A 16,854-nucleotide genomic window follows, 5' to 3' on the forward strand; every position below is an offset into this window, starting at 1 on the left:
TGGGATAAGTTAAAGAGGTGCCATATTTTACATCTGGCAAGATGTGGTTTGAAAATAGAGAGCATTTGTAGATATCATGTGCAGATAACCTTCTCTGCTAGCATCTGAGTTCTGTTTTTAACAAGGTTATTTTATTTTATTTTTTTGTTAGAGCAATTTTTTTTTGCTATAGGGTGCATGTTGCTCACCAGAGAGACACAGAAAGAAAGAGAGAGACAGAGAGACAGAAAACGAGAAATCACCCCCTAGGGGGATAGCCACACCACAATCCCTTCTCCTCCAGTCTTTTCTTCGGATTTTGGGCACACATGCACACATGCGTGGTGTGAGTGTTAAGCCACTGGGTCTGGGTCTCGAACCATGGTCAACTACATGAGAGTCCAGTGATGTAACCGTTACATCATCTGCTGGTCCCTTTAACAAGATTTTTAATAGAATGGACATATAATCAAAATAAGGTTCATTGGGGGCTGTGAAAACTTCATTGATACCTCTACCCAAATGGTCCTTTCCTTAAAAAAATCTAAGAGGAAAGAGAAGCATTAGTTCATTTGAAAATATTCACTGAGTGCTTCCTCTGAGCAGGATTTTTCTTTTTTTTTTCTTTAAGAGATTTTTGCCATAGGGCGTATGCACTTGCTGGAGAGACATGGAAACAACAGCGGGAAATAATCTCCAAGGGTGATGGTCACTCTGCAATCCTTCCCCGTTCTCCTGGGATTTGGGGTATGCATGCACACATGCCTAGTGTGAGTTCTAAGCTGCCAGGTCCAGGACTTGAACCATGGTCGACCACATGGAAGTCCAGCACCTTAACCACTAGGCAACCTGCTGGCCACCAGATGGTTTTCTCTGCATTTTTTTTTTAGTAAATTATCTATGTATTTAGAGGTTACAACTGATGTTGAAATAAATTAAAACAGTGTGATTATTTTAAATTTTATCCTTGGATTATTACTTGTAGAAAACAAACCATAGGAAGAGCACAAAAAGAAGACATGCTCTTTTTGACTTACAGAGAACTTTCTCCAAAGAGAAGAGTAAACTGCTACCCAAGGTATGCAGCATATATTTTTCACTTGTGACCAGATGGAACTGGTAGAGGAAGTTTCTTAGACTCAGTGGTCACTGCTTCTGGTGACTTGTTCTTTGAATATGGCCAGCATCAGTGGCATTCATGGAGAAGGCAGTTGGTTGAAGCTGGAGTTAGGATCGTGTTTTGTCAAACAAAGGGTGCAGAATTCTCTCAAAGGTTCTTTTGCATTTTTACATGCAATGCCAAGTGAGAATGAACACTTGCAGGCTCATGGATCCTGACATATTAGAATTGTACTGTGGGCTGGCTCCATTGCCTGTCTTTAAAGTAGTCAGATCTCACGTGGCTGACAGCGGTTCAAGAACCCTAGCAGCTTGAGAAATATGCTGGACACATGTGTGTGCATGCCCAGAATCCAAAAAAGGAGGGCGAGATTGAGGAGAAAGGATTGCAGTGTAACCATGCCCCATGGGAGGTGCTTTATCCTCTCCCTCTCTCTCTGTCTCTGTCTCTGTCTGGTGGGCACACTCACCCACTAGCACATACATGAAATTATAACAGAATTGCATGGTAGTGTCGAGGAGGCATGGAATGATTACACTCATCATCTTTCACAGCAGGAAGTCTGTATAGTACGGACATAAATGCATTTCTTCAGTCAGTTCTATCCACCAAGCAGAGACACTCTTATTTACTGACCACTCAATATGTGTCAGGGACACTCAGCACACAGCAAGTGGGTTTTGTCATCTCTAGTTTTCATGAGAGGAAACAAGGTTTCAATGAGATTAACTTCCTAAGGATAGAAGCATGGGGTGGGCAGTGAAACTTTCCCAAGGGAGGGGAGGGTGGGCAAAACCTGTACTCTTAAGAGCAACACAGTATCATTGCATGCCATGGCTGGAAAAAAAAAAAAAAAAAACCCCAAAAACAAAAAGAAAAACAAAAAAACATTTCTGAGTAAATTGTCCTTTACATTCGGTGGAGAGTACAGTTGAGATAACAGGCATTGGAATATGAAAACAATCTGATGGATATGACATCATTCATTATTTGGATGTATTTTCCAGACTTTATATTGTGTATCCAGGGAGATAGAAGATGGACATAACCAGACTTCAACGACACTAACCCTTGAAGAAATGCTTCCCCTGATGTGTCTTAAGATAGCATGGGCTTCAGCCAGCAGGCAGTGTGATGGTTAAGGTGCTGGACTCCCACATCGCTGATCATGATTTAAGTCCTGGACCCTCCACCAGCTTGAAAATCATGCTGGGTACAAGTGCATGCATGCCCCAAATCCCAAGAGGACAATGAAAGAGAAGGGACCGTAGTATCTCCATCCCCCCTCTCTCTGTCTCCCTCCAGCAAGCACACACACCCTATGGGGAAAAAAAAAAAAGCTAAAAATAAATAAATAAATAATAGCAGGGGCCTGAAGGACAATAAAAGTAACAGGGGCAAGGTGGTTGATGTATGGTAACAAAACTGGACCTATTTGCAAAAGGTCCTGAGTTCAGATCCTAGGACTTCCTGGGAACACCTGGTACACATATGTTTGCCCATGACGTGAGACAGGTGAGGTTGTGAGTGGACTCCGGTGTGGTGACCCTGTTGAGGACAACTGTATCTCTGTCTTTCCATCTTACTCCCTCAAGAAAAAAAGTAATAAATAAGCTTAAATAACTAACCAAGTGAATAATGTCTTTGCATCTGTAAAAACAGGGTTGAAGGCATTATCCCTTGGGTTGCCTACTGCTGTTTGTATCAGAGCCATAAAATAATTTTATATTTATTTTGTAATTTAATACTGGGAAAATGTTTATCTCTCTTGGAAGAGCAAACAAGTTTCTTTAAGGAGAATTATCCAACTCATTTCTTTTTCTCAGAAACAAAGAGCTAAATTCTGTGTTCCAGGACAGAAATGATATAAAATGGTTAGTGCTACTTAGTGGAAATATAATACGGGCTACTTATGTGATTTTTTTCTACCACATATGCAATTTAAAACTTCTAGTGGCCACATTGCAAAATTAAAAAAAAAATGAGTAAACTTATTTTTATTGAACCTAATACTTCCTAAATGCCATCATTTCAACATGTAATTAAAATAAAATCTACTGATACAGCTATCTAACATGCTTTTCTCTTTTTTGAAGTTTGTTTGTTTCCTATAAGAGACAGGCACCCCCAATAAGGTCCTCAATGGCACAATTCATCCTCAACCTCAGCCACCAGGTGCAGGGACATACACATATGCCCACGCACACAAAGAGACCTCTGGACACAAACTTGGAACCATACATGTGGGCCCTGCACTGCACAGCATTGTCTTACTGCAGAACACTGGCTGGCCCTACATTTTCTTTCTTTTCATAGTGACATCTTAGAAATCTGCTGTTTATGTTGTCAGGACAGTACATGTCAATACTGATAAGCCATATGTCAAGGGCTCAATAGCCACATGTGACTAGTGGCTTCTGCATCACACAGCAGGTCCAGACAACTGGTCACCAGCTCAGTCTGTGTGTGAGTGTGTGTGTGTGTGTGTGTGTGTGTGTGTGTGTGCACGCTTGACTGTTTTTCTACTTCTGTTTTGATAGGAGTTTTACATACATATCTTCTATGAGGCTACTTTGAGATTAGATGGGAAGTCTGCAGGCTAGGACTTATAAGTAAGAAAATAAATAAGTGAATAAACAAATGAATACATACATACCACTAAAGCAGGAATTTTGGAGAGGTTTTAGGCCAAGCTTTGCTTGAACTGGCTGTGTAACTACGCATAATGGTAATGCCTTTCGATGTCAGCTTCCTTCTTGAAGAAGTGACAAATTTCATCCAGGTGGCTTCTAAGACTGCTCTAGCTCAAAGACATTTTGTTACTTTTTTTGGAGAGGTTTTTGCTATAGGGCACATGCACTTACCAGAAAGACAGAGACAGACAGAGAGAGAAGAAAGCGAGAAATCACTTCCCGGGGAGATGGCCACGCAGCAATCCCTTCTCCTCCATTCTCTCGGGATCTCGGGCACGCATGCACATGCGCCCGGCGTGAGTTTAAACCACCGGGTCTGGGACTCGAACCACAGTTGGCTACATGAGAGTCCAGTGACATAGCTATTACACTAACTGCTGGTCCCAACATTTTGTTACTTTTTAAAGTCATAGTATTGGATTTTGATTGTGGTTTCAAAGTAAGCACATGTTAAATCATACATGGGGTCCTTTAAAAAGTTAATGGAAAATGTGAATTAGGAAAAACTGGGTATGGGTTTCGGTGTTTTTGTTCGTTTGTGTGTTTTTTCCAAAATAAACTTATATTTTAATTCTGTTTTTACACAAATGTTTAAATCCTATTGTAGCTCACAAAATGAATCTATCGCTGTCTAAAACCTGGCATTAAAATAAGATTATAGACGGGGAGGTGTAGTGGTTAAGGCACTGGACTTCTGTATGGCCAACTGTCCTTTGAGTCTCACTCTCTGTGCTTTGAAAATCACACTGGCTAATGTGTGTGCATGTTGCAAATCTGGAGAAGAGAATAGAGGAGAAAGGATTGCTGTGTGGCCAACCCCCTGGGAGGTGATTTCTCACTTTGTCTCTCTAGCAAGTACACAGACCCTGTAGCGAAAAATCGCTAAAAACAAATAAACACACAAAAACAAAAACTAACTAAATAAAATAAGATTATTGAGGGAGGATGAGGAAAGAAAGACATAATAGAGTTTGTCTTTTCTTACCCACTGATAGTGAGCTAACATGCTCACAGAGTCAGAGTGATTTATAAAATTTTCAATGAAAGGGAACCAGCAGTTAGCATAATGGCTATGTCGCTGGACTCCCATGTAGTCGACCGCGGTTCGTGTCCCGGACCCGGTGGCTTAAAACTCACGCCGGGCGCGTGTGCGTGCGTGCCCAAGATCCCGAGAGGAGAATGGAGGAGAAGGGATTGCGGCGTGACCATCCCCCCTGGGGGGTGATTTCTCGCTTTCTGTCTCTGTGTCTCTCTCTGTCTGTCTGGCGAGCGCACGCGCCCTACAGTGAAAATCTCTCAAAAAAAAAAAAAAAAAATTTTCAGTGAAAGAATAAAACTTTATTTCTCAGTGGTAACAATCTAAGTCAACACCTCGAGAGACGATTTAATGAGAAAGCTGATAACGATGTTTCTGATTAGGCTTTGGAAAACAGCACAATTAACTCCAAATGTAATTTCCTAGAACCGTGAAGATGATTGAATTATCTTTGACCATATTTTGTCCATTTGCTAGCCAATGTGTGGTGAACAATCAGGATCCCTCATAAAGTAATTTGTATGTTGTAGCTATAGGAATAAGGGGAGTAATGATTTTAAATGACTTAAAAGGCTATTCTCATCTTTGTGATAGTATCATCGGTTAAAATACCAAATTCATGGAAAATGAATTCAAGTATAAGTTTATTTTGGTGCCAAAAGATGCATAGTTTTTCCATAATACACAGTTTCTGTGAACTATTTGAAGCCCTCTCATATATGCATTGAAATAGAACTAAAGGATGCTTTTGCTTTTGATAACACCAGTCTGGGCCCGCTGTGGTGACGCTGGTGAAAATGCTCTGCAATGCTGGACCCTGAGCCCCATAGGGAAGGTTCTGGGCTCATGTTCTGGGATGTCCTGCCAACTCTGGATATATAGCCATGCCCAGGATCTGGGCTGGCTGATCTGAACCTGTGGAAGGGTACTTGCCTCTGTCTCTCGCCCTCTGTCTCTCTCTCTCCCACGGAAGAAATGGATACACAAATTTTAGAAAAACCAAAAATTATAAATCTAAATCACTTTTTTTTTTTTTAGTTTTGCTAAGGCACTCGCCAGAAAGAGAGAGAGAGAGAGAGAGAGAAAGACAGAGAGAGACAGACAAAGAGAGAGAGAGAGTAATTACTTCCTGGGGGATGGCCATGCTGCAATCCTCTCCTATTCTCTTATGGGACTCTGGGCATTCACACATATGCAACCAGTGTGATGTTCAAGCTACAGAGTCCAAGTCATGAATCATATAGTCAGCCACTTGGGATCCAGCTGCTCCAACCTCCACACTGCCCACTGGCCCTCCAAATCACATATTTTATAATACTACAAATGGCGTTTTATTTTAAAAACCATATAAGCTGTCACTTACAATGATTTTAGAACAATGTCTTATGTAATGCCATGTTAATGCTCATAGAATAACTAAAATTAATTTTTTTTTTTTGGTGGGGGAGGCATGGTCTTGTTGAACAATGGTTAAGCCGCTTCCACTGGGAGCTGGATCCCACGTGGTAGATAGAGTGTGGTTCAAGTCCTGGCCCTGGAGGCTTAAAAAACATGCCAGGTGCAGGTGTGTTTGTGCCCCAAATCTTGACAGGATGGAGAAATAGAGGAAAAAGGATTGTGCAGTGACCGCATTCCACTGGGAGTATTTTCTCTTTCTTCTCTCCCTTTTTAGGAGTGCACATGTTCTCTGGCAATAATAATAATAATAAAAGAAAAAAAGAAAAAATAGCTTCAGGAAAAAATATTTTTGCTGGTAAGCAAAATAAACTCTAAAGAAGATAAGAATTATTTGTGCCCTAAAAAGACAGCAATAGGATTTGAGGTAACTGAATTTTCTATTTTTCTAATTATTAAACTCTGAAAAAACATTTTTAATAAAAATGAACACTATTGATTAGAGAGGAGATCCATGTAGGACCAGCAGTTGGTGTAATGGCTATATCGCTGGACTCTCCTGTAGTTGCCTGTAGTTCTAGTCCTGGACCTGGTGGCTTAAACTTATGCTGAGCATGTGTGCATGCATGCCCACCCAAGATCCTGAGAGAAGAATGGAGAAAAAGGGATTGTGGTATGGCCATCCCCTCTGAGGGGTGATTTCTTGCTTTCTGTCTCTCTCTGTCTTGCTGGAGAGCACACTCGCCCTATAGCAAAAACGTCTCAAAAAAAAAAAAAGAGAGAGAGGGAGAGGGAGAGAGAGAGCGAGAGAGAGCGAGCGAGAGAGAGAGAGAGAGAGAGGAGATTCATGTTACAAATATTATTCATTGTCAATAAGTTTATACTATAAACATGCAAAGGATGTTCAAAGAAATTCCAGAAATCTAAACTTAGACAGTTGGGACAGTTGATGAGTAAATTTATTTGGCCATTTTTATTTCATGCATTGACCTGTAGTGTAGAGTTACTCTTAGTTGTAGTTATAAAACCTCTATCTTTTGTGAGACTATTGGGGCACAAACAAGAGGAGTTACAGGTATACAGAGATGTAGGTTCCATCTAGAGTCCAGGGGTAAGACATGCTATGACTCTACTATAAACTACATGCTATGTGTGCACCTAGCTGGGTCAGATGGTCCTCACCTGTTCAATGCAGGGGATACCTGTACCTACTTACAGTGCTGCTGTGGGAAACACATGGAAAGTACAAGGAAGATTTTTTTTTTTTTGAGATGTTTTTGCTATAGGGCACACACGCTCACCAGAAAGAGAGACAGAAGGCGAGAAATCACCCCCCAGGGGGAGGCCACGCTGCAATCCCTTCTCCTCCATTTTCCTCTCGGGATCTTGGGCACGCACACACATGCACCCGTTGTGAGTTTAAGCCACCAGGTCTGGGACTTGAACTGTGGTTGGCTACATGGGAGTCCAACGACATAGCCATTACGCTAACTGCTGGTCCCAGGAAGTCTTCAACACATATACTAGGTGAATAGTATTCCGCCAAACTTTATGTTCTTCCCTGATCTCAGCCTATAACCTTATTTGGAAATAGAGCTATTGCGAACGTGATAGCTAGATAAGGTCATAGGGGACTAGGGTAGGCTGTAATGTAATGACTGGCATCCTTGTAAGAGGGATTTGGACACAGACACACATACACAGGGAGAATGCCACATGTAATGGATGCAGATCGGGGTGTATGTCTACAAGCCAAGGAATACAAAGATTGGTGGCAATCACCAGCAACTGGGAGAGACAAGGCGCTATCCCTCCCTTCGAGGTTTCAAAGACAGCATGGACTTGCTGTCACTTCACTTTGGGTTTCTGCCCTCCAGAACTGTGAGCAATAGATTTCTACTATTCTAAGCCTCTAGTTTGTGACATTTTGCAGAAAACTGACCCTTAGTAGAGTAGCTATTCCAGAACTGGAATGGCTCCTCAATAGGAGGCAAAAGAGGAAGTTCAATGTAGCTAGTCAGGCCTGTGTCCATGAGGTCCAGAGATAAACTCCAGTGAGGCTCTGAGAACAGGTGATATTCTGAAATTTACACAAAAATTGGCAAGCAGAAAGCTAGAATTCTGGCCCAGCTAGTGAAACAATTCAAGGTGTACTGGACTGCAGTGCTGGAAGCCACATGCTGACCATAGGTTTGGATGCTCAGATTGACCTGAAAGTGTGCAAGGTGTGTGTAGGCACCCAAGTTCCTGGGGAGCCAACTGAGTGACTAGGGAAAGGGAATCACAGTGTGACAAAACACTGTTGAGAGTGCCTCTCTCTCATGGACACATATGTTTTCTAACATAAAAAAAATAATAATGTAGAGAAAGCAAGCTGAGACTGCCACTTGGCAGCAGCCTGTTGCTTGGGATTTAGAGGAAGGTCTGTGATCTTTGAGCCTGGAGAATCCTACCTATCTGCACTAGTATATCATGGTGGGATGCATGCAGAGGGTATGGGTTTCTGTGTGGAGGGCAGAAGATGAGGATAGAAGACAGGTGAGGATTAGACCAAAGAAAGCCTTTATGCCCCTTTTCACTCTCTGAGATGCCTCCATATGGTTCTAGGCCAGGGCCCGTCAGTGGGAAGTCCATGGACCAGCTGTATCAGCAAACCTCACGAGCTTATTAGAATTGCAGAATCACAGGCCCTATCCCTAGATTGATCAGAAACTTGGAGCATGAGGCTAAGGAGTCTGTTTTAAAAAGCTTTCCAAGTGATTCTTAGGCAGAGTAAAAATGTGAATGCACAGGTCTAGTCTAGACCATGGATAGTCATGAACAGTTTAGCCTCAGGTAAGCAACCTAAAATTACAGTCATATAAGCAGGTTTCCTCTCTTTCTTCTGGGTTTTCTGATTCCATATCCTCTACTCCCTTTAAAATAGATTAAGAATCAATCTTCTCTCCTTACCACCATCATCGTAGACCAAACCACCATCATCATTCAGCTGAACTCATGAACATGTTTCCAAATTAGTTTCCCCGATCCTCACTGGTCAGCATGTTTTACAGACCAGCAGCACCAGCATCACCAGCTCAGGCCTCAGCTTAGGCTGTCTGAACCAGAACCTGCATCTAATAAGATCCCAAATGAGTCCTGTGTCCATTTGAGAAGCACAGTTCAAGGGTCCATTTTCCACACAAGAGCTACAGTCATTTTCCTGAGACTATCCATTGGACCATGTTAATTCCACTTAATGATTTTCTCTTCAGTGGCTTCTTTCTGCACATACCATAACTGCTGAGCTGTTTGTCATGTGCTCTTACTCTAAAGAACTTAATGTGATTCTCCCTTCTGTTTCTCTAACCTCCCCTCCGTTCATTCTACCCATGGTTTACTGTGTCTCACCTTCTTTACTGTTTTGGAATAAGCACTTTTCCCTTTTCCCACTTTCCCCTACCTCGGAGCCTTTACACTTGCTGTTTTCTCAATGTGGAATAATTCTCCCTAGTTTTTTACAAGCTGATTATGCTTTATTCTTTCCATGTCCCCAGCTGTATGTGTCTTTATGGGTCACCTCATTCCAGATAGACATATCAAAAGGACTCTCCTGTCCCTACTGGTTCTCTAGTACATTATACTATTTATTACTTTCTTTGATAGACCTCATCACATTCTGAAATTGCACTTGGTATTCATGTGCTTATGGTTCAACTTCCTGCATTATCCTGGTAGCTGCTTGAGGGCTGTCACATTGCTGTGTCCCCAGGGCACAGTAGACACTAGATAAATATAAGTTGAATGAATGTCTGAGGGGTGCTTCTCACCATGATGGTCTGGGCATATTTGGCTCTGGGAACCCAGGCACAAATACAGAGGTCACCTGTGCAAGGCATTATGGGTACCAGGGCAGCAAAGAACAGCTGAAACTTCTCTTTTTTAAGATGCCTCTTCAACTAGGTTCCAAATTTCACTCAACCGGGTTGGCAGCTGTGATACAGGAAGTTAATCAGCTGGTACTGACTCCACCAGCTAGAACTTAGAGCATGACTCCCTGAACATCTCTCGTCAGAGCTTGGTCCAAAAAAAAAAAAAAAAAATCAGTCCATGAGCCACCCTGAGCTAAACTGGCTTAAGAGCTGTAAAGAATGAAGGGGGTTGGGTGGCTTCCCTACCTGTGGTCATATAGGTCCCAATATATAGTGCAAATCATCCAACAATCCATGTAAATGACTCTCCTCCTCCATAGGATACAACAAACAAACAAAAGCACTTGTTCAACTTACTTTTTCTTACTGTCCTTCTTGGCACTCTTTTCCAAAGCTGCTCTTCTTCTCAGGTAGTCATTCTGAATTTCATTGTATTTTGTAGTGTGTTCTTTGATAAGGTCAGTGGTTTTCTTGTGGTGTCTCTTAACCAGGTCTTTCATTTCTTTGTAGTGCTTCTTTTGAAGTTTCACAAAGGATTTCTGTTGCTTTAGCTCTTCAATAGTCTGTGCTTCCACTTCTGCAATGAACGAGGATAAGACCAAAAGTCCCAATATAAAGGCAACCGGCAGCCTACGCTATGAGCCCGCTCGCTAGATCGTGACCAGTTGGGTGGAGCTCAAGAGCATAGCTTTGACGCCAAATGTCTCTGGGTTTGGTCTGGCTCTAGGACTTTGGGACTATGTTACCACATTTCTCAAAAAACCAATTTCTTAATTTGTATTATTATTACATTTTTTAAAAAAATCAATAATGTCATTATTATTTTAGAGTTTGGGCTCCCTAGAAGCAGATCCTTAGATAGGGATTCAGGTGCATGTGATTTACGGAGCATTTACTCATTGTCAAAGGAGGGGAGTGAGGGCAGCAGATGGGTGGGGGAAGTGCTGAGCAAGGATGTGGTCCTAGCTGCAGTCTGGCTTCTGCCTGATCCCCGGGGGAGCTCTAGGGCATATATCCTACCACAGAGTTAGTCTCATCCTGAGGCAAGAAAGTTAGCTTCTTGCATGTTTTGGGCAGTCAGCAGCAGGAGGCATAATCTTTTGCAGAAGAGGTTTCTGTTTGGACTGAGGGCAATTTTGTAGAGACAGGGAAGCTATGAGCTGGAGGCTCACCATAGCAAGGAGGTAGATGCACCAGATGTTCAGGGAATCTGGGCAGGACACCAACAGCATCTGCTTTAAAGATTATAACACTTCTTCTACTTCATAGGGTTGTTATGATGATAAGTAAAAGAATGAACAGAAATACCTATTTATCATAGTTTGGGGCACCGTGCCTGTAGAGTCATAGTAAATGATGGTGCAGGTTCTACAGCACGTCTCTAAGGGGTGCTCCTCACAGTACGGACATCATAGGTTTACACATTTATCACAACCGTGTATAGCAGTAAGGTGTCTTGAGGGAAGATCCCTTAATCTAAGTTTGCACAATGGCACCAGAAAGGTGAGAAGCAGCCTACATTACTGCATAGCATTTTATCATTGCTGAGAAAACTTAAAAAAAATCTTTTTTTAATTTTATATATTTGCCATTGGGCATATGTGCTTCCTGGAGAGAGGAAGAGAGAGAGAAAGCACTCCCTGGGGGGAAGGAGTACACATCACTTTCCCTTCTCTTCCATTCTCGTCTCAGGATTTGGGCCATGCATGCACACACACCTAAGATGTATTCCAAACTACCGGTTTTGGGACTTGTACCATAAAGCTGGCCACGTGAGATCCAGCCACTTTACACACCACACTGTCAGGTAGTCCACTGAGAACACTTACAACATAATAGCCTAACCTTAAAGCGTTCTTTATTTTACTGGTGTATTTAATTAGCTCTAGAATAAGCATTTTAAAAATATGTTAACATTTCTGAAATTAAGATGCATTGCATAGTTAAAGTGTGTCACAGATTTTCAGAGCTTTGCTTTCTAAGCAATAGATGAAGATGAAGTGCCTTATAATTTATAGTGTCTTAATTTCAATCAATGATCATTCATTTGCACTTAGATTAAGTCTTAGTTCAAAAATTTGTATCCTTTGATTTGAACCTCTACTTCTGGGGAAGAAAAATGTTACCATACATATTTAGAACAGTCCAGAGATTCAGAAATATCATATGTCATGAATAACAATATACTTGAATAGAAAATGAGATATTTAGTGGAAAAACATTGAAATCGGAATAATAACTTATGCTCCTAAATTCTAAGATCTTTAAGCAATCAGGATATGCTTCCTTTTTTTTAATAATGTGTCTATTCTCTTGACATTCAATTCCTTTTGAGAAACAGGCCGTGGAGAGAACCAGGTACATTTATTTAATGGTTTCCCTCAGGCCCAAACTGACTCATTATGGTTGCATAATAAGTTATTATATTAAGAATTTATAATCCTAAGAAGTTGCTGCATTTTTGGAGACAGATGAAACCCTACTTTTTATTTTATTTTAGTTTTAAAAACTTTGTCTTTAGAGAGAGATTTTTGTTACAGGGAGCATATGCTCACTGGAGAGACAAAGAGATAGAAAGCGAGAAATCACCCCCTGTGGGGAATAGCCATGCCACAACCCCTTTTCCTCCATTCTCCTCTCAGGATCTTGGGCATGCACACACACATGCCTGGCATGAGTTTTAGGCTACCAGGTCTGGGACTTGAACCGTAGTCGACTACATGGGAATTTGGCAACGTAACCATTACGCCATCCACTGGTCCCTCAATCCTACTTTTTAAAAAATGGTTTGTAGCAGAGCAGATATGACCAGTTAAGAAACAGGGCTCCAGATGGCCTAAGCTATTTTTTTGTTTGTTTGTTTTGATTCCATGTTAATACTATATATAAAAAGTCTATAGATGAGAGGCTATTCCTTTAAACATACTGTTAAGTATAAAAGACTGTCCATTTATGCAAAGACATGACTATCGCTCATAAATAAGCTACCTAGAGATAAGCACACCATATTTTGGCAAAGAGTCATTGCCTTTTGCCTATGTATTTACATACTTTTAACACATTCTAGGAACACTCCGGTCTAGTTTATGCATTAATGCTGTACTGTTTCCCACAACTAAATCTTTTATAACATGTTTTCTTTTATATGATCTTCAAGTAACTTTTTTAAGGCTTTTGCCATAAGATGTGTGCATTCCCACACAGAGAAGGAGAGAGACAGTGAGAGAGAAAGTGAGAAATCATCCCTTGGAGGGATGGACATGCTGCAATCCCCCTTCTCCTTCATTTTCCTTCTGGCATTTTTGGGTACACATGCATATATGTCTGGCGTGTTTTACAAGTCCTCAGGTCTGGGATTCAAACTGAGATTGACCATGTGCGAGTCCAGTGTCTTAACCACCACGTCGCCACCTGCTGGTCCCTTCAAGAAATTTTTCTATACATTTTTTTTTGTGTGAAATATAAATGTACATATAAAAATACATAAGTCGTAACTGTACAGCCCTGTATATTTTCACAAAATCAACATGCCTCTGTACTTATCACCCTGGTCAAAATCAGACCTAAGTAAAGAAAAGCATATCAATTTTAGCCTCATTAGTACATGTAGCAAATTAAACATTGCCACACTGTATTTCAGTTCTTAACTGCTGTGCATTTTATGATTACAAAGATCATGGTCTGCATTATCTAAAATACAGTTAATTGTTGGCTCTTTGGGGAAATCTACATTCCTGTTCGCCAGGTCACATCTCCAGTATAAAGCTATACTTCAATTCTTAAATAACTATTTTGTGAAACTATATTACATTTAGGCCAGGGGGGTTCTACTACCAGGTACCGTGGTCCTCACTTATCTACCGTGGTTTCATTTACTGTGGTTTGAGATACCTGTAGTCACCTGCAGTTCGAAATAATAAATGTTAAGTTCCAGGAATAGACAGGCCATAAGTGCTAAGTTGTACTGTATTCAGAGTGGTGTGATGAAACTCTGGACCATCCTGCTCCAGCCCACCTAGGACATGGCCCATCATCCTGTCTAACACATACTGCTATTGGTCCACTAGTGACTTAGTGGCTTGATTGTCAGACCCCCTATCCTGGTACCTCAGTGTTAGAGTTCTAGTAATATTTAACTTAATATTGGCCCCAAAATGCAAGAGTAGCGTGTGTGCGTATAATTATGATCATGCTATTTTCTTACTATTGTTAATCTTTTACTGTGCCTAATTTATAAATTAAACTTTATCATAGTTTTGTTTTGTTTTGCTTTTTTTTTCCTCTGGAGAGATTTTTGCTATAGGCTGTGTGGGCTCGCCACAGAGACAGAGAGAGACAGAAAGTGAGAAAGCACCTCCTAGGGAGGATAGACACACTGCAATCCCTTCTCCCCCCTTCTCCTCTTGGGATCTTGGGCCCGCACACACACACACACCTGCCTGGCATGAGTTTTAGGTCACCAGGTCTGGAAATTGAACCACGTTCAACTATGTGGGAGTTCAGCAATGTAACCATGATGCCATCTGCTGGTTATTTTAGGTACTTATATACAGGAAAGAACAGTATATATTAGGGTTTGGTACTAGCTGTGTTTTCAGGCATCCATTGTGGGTCTTGGAACTCATCCTCTATGGAAAAGAGGTAGAGGTAAGTTCTCTGTGATTACTTCCTGTAAGGTAGCCTTAACCAGCTGAATGTGTGCAAATTTTTTTAAAAGAAGAAATATTATTAATATTATTTTCAGACCTGAAGGGAAATCTTTCCTTAAAATACATATGCTATATAATGGTGAGCTGCTTAATTTCATGGAGAAAAGAGTTGGTATTTACCTGTTAAGACACTCTGAATAAGATCTTCTGTTTTTGCAGGAGCCTTTACAGAACCTGCAATAAAAAAGATAAAATAAATAGCTTTCCTTAACTTTAAAAATTGTTTTCTTATTATACAAAGAAATATTTGGTCCTTGCATTTAAGTTTCTTTATGTTAAAAAAAATCTTACAAATTGTGGGAGATAATCATTCATTAATTATTATTCTAAAAAAGTCTTCACTTTGGAACTTTGAGACAAACCTAATTAAATGTGAAATATGCTCCATTTATAGGAAGAGAAAGATCATCCCTTCATTTGGAAGCAAAACAAATTCTGTTTAGGCAGTGCTAGTGCCACCTTTTGACAAAATCAGGAACTACAAGTGGTCTTTCCAAAACCCAGGGCTGACCTCCAGGTGGTAATAATTTTTGCAGGAAAGAACCATTAATGGATAACAAAATCAGTGGGCAAGCAGTTCAAGAAGAAACAGGATACTCGTTTAGGTTCAAAGTGTCTCCTTCATAACATCTAGGAAAACCCATGACTCATTGGAGAAATCTTTTTTTTTTTTTTTGAGAGATTTTTGCTATAGAGTGTGTGTGCTCAGCAAAGAGACAGAGACAGAAAGCAAGAAATCACCTCCCAAGGGTGATGGGCATGCTGCAATCCCTTCTGGCCCATTCTCTGCTTCAGTTCTTGGGCATGCATGCACATGTGCCCAGCATGAGCTTCAAGCCAGGTCCAAGACTCCAACCACAGTTGACCATGTTGGGAGTCCAGCGCCCTAACTACTAGGCAACCTGCTGGCCCCGGATAAACCATCTTAACCAAGTGGCGTAACCTCACCAGCAGTGAGACATACCAGCTTCATGTACCCTGATAGGATGCATGGAGAAGGGAAGGACATTATGTCTGTGATGTTCTTGCCCCAAACGCATCACCTCAATCCACTCATTAGAGAAACTGAGCCAGTCCAACTGAGGTATCATCTATAAAAATAATGGGCCAAAAATTCTACAAAAGCATCATGTTATGAAATTCAGGAAAGACCAAGGGACGGTCGTAGATTAAAGGAGACATGCTGGGTAAATCCAGTGCGGGATCCCGGGTTGGAACCTGGAACCATCAGCACAGAAGTGGAAAGTAGGTGAACTTCAAACAAGGTCTGCATCTCCATTCAGGGGAAGGTGCCAAGGTTAATTTTCAGTTTTGGATGGCTGCACTACAACCCTATCAATGTTAGCTTTAGGGAAGAGGAGATAATCAGTGCAATGTGAACTGTGCCATTTATTTTTATTTACTTCTTTATTTTTTAGTCCGTGCCATTTGAAACACATTTTCTGTAAGCTGAATCATTCCAAAGTATCAAGTTTTTAAAAAAATCAAACATATTTCAAAGGCTAAACTTATTCTCAGAAGGACAAGACTATGTTTATTCATGTATATTTTCTTCACTCTTTGCTATAGGGTACATGCACTAGCCAGAGAGACAAAGAGAGAAAGAGGGAAAGTGTGAAATCACCCCCTAGGGATGATGGCCACACCAAATCCCTTCTCCTATATTCTCCTCTTGGAATTTTGGGTATACACCTATACCCAGTGTATCTTCTAAGCCTACAGGTCCAGGACTCGAACCACAAACTTTGCCATGTGGGATCCAGCTGTCTTAACCACCATGCACCTGATTGGCCCTTTACTTACATATTTAAATGATTTATTTATATACAATTTTTTGAGAGTTTTCTTCACTATAGGGCGCGTGTGCTCGCCAGACAGAGAAAGACAGAGAGACAGAAAGCGAGAAATCACCCCCCAGAGGGGATGACCACGCCGCAATCCCTTCTCCTCCATTCTCCTCTCGGGATCTTGGGAATGCATGCACATACTCCTGGCATGAGTTTTTTTTTTT

At 41.1% G+C, this 16,854-nt stretch overlaps 1 protein-coding gene across 1 annotated transcript in view; it reads right to left on the reverse strand.

Annotated features, from left to right (window-relative positions):
- Positions 1-16,854, reverse strand: part of PLCB1 (phospholipase C beta 1) — a 336,512-nt gene that overhangs the window by 151,211 nt on the left and 168,447 nt on the right. The window contains exons 23-24 of the mRNA XM_006150922.3: positions 14,964-15,017; positions 10,492-10,711 (exon numbers count right to left, since the gene is read on the reverse strand). Of these exons, the coding sequence (XP_006150984.1) occupies positions 10,492-10,711; positions 14,964-15,017 (274 nt within the window). The remainder of the gene's footprint in view (positions 1-10,491; positions 10,712-14,963; positions 15,018-16,854) is intronic.

The sequence above is a fragment of the Tupaia chinensis genome, unplaced genomic scaffold (genome assembly GCF_000334495.1).
Source record: "Tupaia chinensis unplaced genomic scaffold, TupChi_1.0 Scaffold000305_1, whole genome shotgun sequence".
Taxonomy (NCBI): Eukaryota; Metazoa; Chordata; class Mammalia; order Scandentia; family Tupaiidae; genus Tupaia; species Tupaia belangeri.